At 33.6% G+C, this 7,796-nt stretch overlaps 1 protein-coding gene across 1 annotated transcript in view; it reads left to right on the forward strand.

Annotated features, from left to right (window-relative positions):
• Nucleotides 1–7,796, forward strand: part of LOC117112529 (titin-like) — a 138,608-nt gene that overhangs the window by 22,934 nt on the left and 107,878 nt on the right. Inside the window, exons 19-25 of the mRNA XM_033255611.1 lie at nt 1,988–2,257; nt 2,470–2,733; nt 3,303–3,563; nt 3,740–4,000; nt 4,528–4,788; nt 6,655–6,915; nt 7,147–7,413. Coding sequence (XP_033111502.1) covers nt 1,988–2,257; nt 2,470–2,733; nt 3,303–3,563; nt 3,740–4,000; nt 4,528–4,788; nt 6,655–6,915; nt 7,147–7,413 — 1,845 coding nt within the window. The remainder of the gene's footprint in view (nt 1–1,987; nt 2,258–2,469; nt 2,734–3,302; nt 3,564–3,739; nt 4,001–4,527; nt 4,789–6,654; nt 6,916–7,146; nt 7,414–7,796) is intronic.

Below are 7,796 nucleotides of genomic sequence, written 5' to 3' on the forward strand. Positions count from 1 at the left end.
GATATATATGTTTGAGATTTTATTACACAATTTCTTTATTCATTTATTTACAGGACTACATTCGTTGAGAGCTATGCTACGCAATGTATTATTATATCCGTTATTTGAACACTGTATTTACCTTTCTTTGATGATTTATATAATTTAACAGAGTTAACGGCTAACTTGATTTATATTATATGCAACTATATTGTTTCTAGCCGTACTTATTGTGTAATGGAGTGTATCTGGTGGTATTTGAATCTGTTCAACCATGAAGCCTCCGTGGTCTAATGGTTATGACAGTCGCCTTGACAGCGAGAGGTCGCAGGTTCGAATCCTGCCAGAGGCATTTTATTACACAATTTCTTTATTCATTTATTTACAGGACTACATTCGTTGAGAGCTATACTACGCGATGTATTATTATGTCCTTTATTCGAACACTGTATTTACCTTTCTTTGATGATTTATATATATAAAATATTGGATATATATAAACTTTTTTTATATTATTTACTGAGTATTTTTTATGTATACAATTTATCTGTAATGTTAATCACGTTGTGTTCCGCTTTTGAACAAAAAGTCCCGCTTTCAGGATCAATGTGTCCCGCTTTTGGACGTTCGGGGGTTGGAATATCTGGTTTATATTCTCAACATTATATATTATACAAATATTGATTGCTCATGAGGGGAATGGTAAAATCTATTGCACCGAGGTGATGATAGAGACCGTAGCCTATCTTGAAGATGGGCTACGGTCTTCATATCACCGAAGAGCTATAGATTTCACCGTTCCCCGAATCTAGAGCAGTCAATATTTGTTTTATATATACCTAATACGTAGATTCTACGAGACCTAAATATAGTAATAAAAATAGTAAATACCAAATTGCACTAGGCTTCTTCCTAGGCTTAGGCAATCAAAGGCCCAATCTCTCTCAGCGAGCGTCGTACGTCGTAGATGTCGCGTCTACTTTACCGTTCGTGCTTGTCATAAATGACATATCAACCCGGCTTAGAGATTGTACATCGCGCGCGGCAGGGCAAAAAAAAGTACAGTACTATTTTTGAGGGGAATAGGGGAACTTTTTACTTCCCGCTTCTTAACCAATCAGATCCTATAATCTATGTATGAGGTATATGATATGTGCTAAATAATGTGTATATACGATGTCAACATAATAGTATTGTTTGTGATTATTTTATAGCATTGCTTTCTGTACATGTATTTAATTCTTATCTATGCTTTGTTTCTAATATGTCTTTTATATGTAGAAGTGGTTTGGCGCAGTGGGAACGGTTTGGCCTCGCTGTGCATTTAACTTGTGTCCTTGGGCAAGGCACTTTATCTGCATTGCTTCTCTCCACCCAGGAGTATAAATGGGTTCCTGGTAGGGTTTGATTCAATGACCGGGGTAGTAATGTGAAGCGCTTAGAGGCTTTATAAAGGCATTAAGCGCTATATAAGAACGACATTATTATTATTATTATTATTATTATTATTATTATTATTATTATTATTATTATTATTATTATTATTATTATTTATTATTATTATTATCATTATTATTATTAATTATTATTATTATTATTAAATGCGCTGATGTAGCTGCTACAACTTTGTGGAATACTCCCCAGGGAACTTGAGTTCATATTAGTATTATATAGAAGCGGTTGGCGCATCGGGTCTGGCTTGGACTCCCAACCTCGAGGTGCAAATCGCAGTGCAAATCGGCTGTGTCCTTGGGCAAGCCACTTTATCTACGGTTGCCTCTCTCCACCCATGATTACAAGTGGGTACCTGGTTGGTTCCAACACAGCTGCGCTGATTACTAGCTGCAATATTAGGGAATATTATGGGAGCTGAGTATGTGTTTCATACGTGTTTGATCCAATGACCGGGGTAGTAATGTGAAGTGCTTAGAGGCTTTATGCATGAAGTGCTTTTTAAGGCGAATATATTATTGTTATTATTATATATGATATTTAAAAATTTTTTTAGAACCTATTAAAATCAGTCGACAATTGAGTAATATCCATGCGAAAGAGAATGATACAGTGACGCTGGAAGTTGTTTTGTCATCAGAAGCAGACGCAATGAACGTCACGTGGTTAAAGGATTCACAGGAGATAGAACCTACCTCCAAATACGAGATATCACAATCTGGTACAGCTCTCACTCTCACTTTGAAAGAAGTTAAGCCTGATGATCAAGGAAAATATACTGTGGTCGTAGGGGATGTTACATCATCCGCAACCATTAATATCGAGGGTAAGCAAATTTTAGTAAAACAATTTTTTTGTCATTTTCCACTTTTAGATATTGAAATATTAAATAAATAGTAAATTCCACTATCGTGGGTTTATAATGTGTAGAAAAAATATATAACCACACGAATAAATTCTCTTTCATGTTGCTTTATTGTGTCATTTTCGTAATATAATGAGACTACTTTTGATGTTTGACGATCACGATTCTAACAGCCTTGAAGTTTATTTCCGATATTGGAGATATTAAAGTGACCGAGTTTGATGAAGAGGTAAAATTCCAAGCGCAAGTATCATCTAAAACCGCAGAAGTCATGTGGTTAAAGGATAACACACCTATTGCTGCCAGTCCTAAATATGAGATGGTCGTATCGGGGGAGTATCGAGATCTTGTTGTTAAGGACATCGGTCCAGAGGACGTGGGACATTATACATGTGTCGTAGGTGACGTAGAGTCAACAGCCAGTTTGAATATTGAAGGTAAATTTTAACAGTACGTTAATTTTGCATACCATAAAACAGGCTGCTTTCTATGTTGTGTAAACAAAAGTCACAGAATATAAAAGACATAATTTTAGAACAAGTTTAGTCAAGAATAGGTCTATTATTATTTAACATGCATATTATTCCTATGGTAAGAATACATTTTGTAGTAATAATGTTGTAGTATGTGTATAAGTATATTTTTATATGTAAAATTAATAGGCAAAATACTTAAAAACAATAATGTTGTGTCAAACAATGGATCTCGGTAGAGATACACATTTGATAAGCAACAGCTAAAATATAAACGTAAGTGAACAGCCAGAAATAGAATAAGAACTTTCGAACAATACTAGTGTTTCCTCAGTGGCGATATTTTATAATCAAGTGCACATTAAAAGGCATTCAATAATGATGGTGACAATAATGTTAACATTTAGTTATATTCAGATAAACTACTGCTTTGATTAGAAAATGTTTTCAATGTATTCAAGTTAATAATAATATTTAAAAATTAACCTAATAACCTTTTTTCTATTGGTTTTATTTTATTTAAATTTATTTAGTAACAAAGTTTACCACACCTCTGGAAGATGTAACCGCTGCTGAGTTTGAGGAATCGGCCTTGACTTGCCAAGTGTCGCATCAACAGGCATGTGTTACATGGATGAAAAACAACGAGGTTATCACAGAAAGTCCTAAGTACTCTTTCGTTGTCGGCGGATGTCAGAGAAAACTGATAATTAAAGACGTTGACATTACTGATTCTGCTGAATACTCATGTGTGTTTAAAAATCAAAAATCTTCAGCAACATTGGTAGTTAAAGGTACGTTGATGTCATTGTTAAATGCCACTAAAAAGAAGAACAAACAAATGTATAGACCTGTTATTATTCAATTTGTGTTTTAAAAGACAGAATCATAAAAAAAATTATATGTTCTTAGGAAAAAATATTATTACAATACCATCTTGATCGATTGAAACAATTTACCATTTTGATAGGAACACATTTCACAAAACAGTTAAAAGACACTGAAGCAAATGAATTTGATGACGTCAAGATAGTCTGCGAGGTCTCACACACCAAAGCAAATGTTATTTGGCGCAAAAATGGAAAACCTTTAGAGGCAGATGAGCGAATCAAATTTATCGTTGACGGCAAGAAGCGCGCATTGATGATTCGTGACCTGACGGTTGATGATGAGGCAGATTATACATGTGTGACATCTGAACATTCGACGACTGCAGAACTGCTTGTTTCAGGTGAGACTTTAACACGTCTATAAAAAGGTAGGGCCTAGCTGTAATTTATTGGCACTGCATTGCAGCTGCCCCAAGTTGTCGATGACCCAGGCAAGCCTTATACTTACTCAAACAGAACAAATTTAATTTAGTTACTTTCAACATGCTTTACTTTGTTTTTACTTGATTCTAAGTAATGGAATCAATTTACATTTTCGAGGCTTGTCACTCTATCGGTTCTTATGAATACAGAATAAATTATGTTGCTCAGATATTTTAGTTTAGTTTATATGTGTACAAACAACAGTAAAAAGAGCAGAGGATTGTCTCTTAATAGTATACCTAGTTCTACCTAAAGAATCTCACTGGAAATATGTCTTCAAACTTCCATTGGTTTTCTTGATGTGTTGAAGAAACAGAAACAATGTTGCCAAAAAGGTTACATTTAAAATTTGATATAGGGCTCTTTTTCCATATAAAACACTATAAATAAAAGGTTTTTCCCAAACGATAACTTCCTTAACCTCAATCTGTGATATCTATTACAGAATGCACGTTCTCAACTCAGCTTCAGGACGTTGATGTACTTGAATACGAATCTGCTGTAATGGGATGTAATGTCAGCAACGCCAAAGCAAAAGTTCAATGGAAGGTTGAATCCAATCTCATAGAGGAGAATGAAAAATTCAAATTTATTGTTGACGGAACGAAACGTGCTATTCGTATAAATGATGCCAGAATCAGTGATGATGCAGAGTACACTTGTACCATTGGTGCCGAAAAAACAACTGCCGGATTATTTGTTGAGGGTATAAATACTTTTGTTGAATTTACACGTTTTAAACAGTAACCCACATATGCAGCTACTACTGTCTTGAACATCTTAAGCAATCCTTGACAATATCCACTTTCAAAGCTTACACCAAAACATTACTTTTTAAAGGAAACATCATAAATTTCAATCATAAGTGCATTTGAATTTAACATTGTTTTATAATTTCAGTTATTATTATTATTATTATTATTTATCATAAAACTATTTTTAATAAATTTAAACTGAGGTACGACTATGTAACAGATTCCGATTCTTTAATTGACATCACTAAACATAATTGTATTACAGGGTTATTCTCATAATAGGCTCAATGAGCCTCTGACATCAGATCCAAATATAACTCTTGAATTCGCATGAGTAACTTTACTTCAGAGTTTCCAGATAATTGTATTCCATTGGCTGGTCTTTCCAATTAATACAAATGACGTTTAAGGGTCGCTACGTTTGGAACATCAACAACGGTGGCCGGGAGGCTGTTCCAACAGTTAACACTCCTGTATATAAATGAAAATTTCTAGTACCCAATCTTGTATGAACTTTAAATATTTTATGTTGATGACCTCTCGTTCCACTTCTGTTGGAATTAATAAATCAGTTACCTTCGAGTCATATTTACCAGTTACATATTTCAACAGCCCTATCATATTTTCTCTAAAGCGATACGTTAGTTACCTTCAATATACAATTAAAGGCAAGAACAGACAACTAACAAATAAAAATAATTATTAAAGAGATAGAAAGCGAAACAATGGTTTGGCCTACAATCATATTTCTTTTTGCAAGGTAAAAGGGTTTTTTTAAGATTGTCGTTACGGTCAGGATATCATCATAGTCAGTAACATGCAAAACATATATATTTGGGTTTTTTTACCCTTGCCTCATTTTGATTTCAATAAGTATAGTCTGAAATTATGATGATTAACTTTAGAGCGGATAGTCCAAACGCAATATATGTTTCATTTGAAGTTCAAATTGCAATTCAGAGATGTATTTGCCATTTTCATTTTTATGTGATGAGGGTCTTATTATATATAGCATACAGTCAATTTTGTGAGTACATACATGGATATGCCATGCAATTGAAATTGTAGTTTATTCATGAGGTAAAGTATACCACAAGTAGACTAGCAAAATCTTTGCTGATTTATGTAATTTATTGTAAATTTAGTTGAAATATCTATTGTCAAACATTTTAGAACAGTCGTGAATTGACCAGACTCTTACACAGAATTAACCAATATAGACGGCTTCTTGGCATGAGCCTTTGAAAACCTACAGTAATTCTAGTCATGTAGTTCTGTGGGTTCTGGAGTTGATGAGTAGAACCATTGCCTACTCACACACCATGCAATTTTAGTAAATACAACATTGTTTATCAATAGTATGTTTAATGCCATATTATTACGTTTTCTGTGCGGGAATAATCAAAAATGTTTTGTCTTAAAAAATATTTGTTGTCGACTGAACAAAATACAGAATCACCAAGCTGTCACAAACTTAATTTTACAAACCAATACACCTTTTTTCGGTTTAAATTTCTATGCTATTGTTTTAAATTTCAAGTGAAGCATCCGTAGATAATGATCAGTGTTTTGCTCATTATAAAAAAACAAACATATGTGTGAATACCAATATTATTGCTTACAAATTTCTTTTAGCATAATAGGTAAATTCTACATGCTATATGAATATATATATTGCTTTATCTATACGTTAATTGCAAAATGAGAGAAGATTATTATGTTGAGATATATTTACGTTTACCATACAATAACATTTACATCTGAACAGCAATACATTAGGATTTTTAATTGAGTTTTCTATTTCAATATCCAAATAGCAACCAAGTTTACAAATAAACTAGTTAATACGACCGCTATAGTTGGTGAAAAGGTTACATTAAGTTGCACAGTCTCTAACGAAAGAGCAGTCGTCCGTTGGTTTAGAGGTAAAACTGAAATAAAAGCAGATGCCAGACACAAGATTAAAACAGATGGTAAAACGCGAAAGATTACTATCATTGATGTTGAACTTGACGACGAGGGAGATATTAAATGTACAATGGAAACTGATGAAACAATGGCTGAGCTCTTTGTCGAACGTAAGTAAGAGAGAAAATTATTTGTACTGTATTGACGTTTTGCAGTTCATTATTAAAAATCATTATGTAAAAACTCTCATACTGAGGCTTCATTGTCAGATCGAAATATATTAAAGGTTAGAATATGTGTAGGCCTACAGATTTTCATGCATACTAACATATATAAGCACTCACGTTACGTGTAAATTTCCAGTATAGAATAACAGCAATATATTACTATGTCCATTTTAGCTCCTCCTGTTGTTTTCCTCACCGAATTAAAACCGATCCAATCAATTGAACGTCAAGATGCTCGGTTTACCTGCAAGATTTCTGATGAAAATGCGAAAATAAAGTGGCTAAAAGATGGGGAAGAAATATTTTCGAATGGAAAGTATGGATTTATAGCCAAAGGCAACGAGCGCATCCTAGTTGTTCACAATGTATCGTTTGATGATGAGGCAGACTATACATGTCAAACACCTGACAATAAGTCGACTTCAGAGTTGATTGTAAAAGGTACTATAATACACAGGTTCTATTTTTGCTTTTACGCAGCATGTAATATTCAATATTCCTTACCATAAAAATTAGTTATAGAGTAAATAATATAATTGCCGAAATTCAATATTACTAATTTCATCTTTAAATGAACAAAAGTTCCAAGAAAGCCAATGAATTTCGGGAGGTTTTGCACCAATACCCTGCTGTGTGACTAGTTGTGCCCCAGAACCCCATTATGTTTAATCTTTCACCACCCCAGCCGAATTGTATACCTCTGTCAGTGTAAAACAGGGCGGCGAGAATATCGACATGAGGCCGGATAATAAAAGAAATTAAGGCAAATATTATATTTATTTGCTCCAAATTGACTGATTTATTGATAATATTTGATTGCTGGA

Source organism: Anneissia japonica, unplaced genomic scaffold, assembly GCF_011630105.1.
Source record: "Anneissia japonica isolate Jap-2015-1 unplaced genomic scaffold, ASM1163010v1 scaffold2991_len510020_cov192, whole genome shotgun sequence".
NCBI classification, from domain to species: Eukaryota; Metazoa; Echinodermata; class Crinoidea; order Comatulida; family Comatulidae; genus Anneissia; species Anneissia japonica.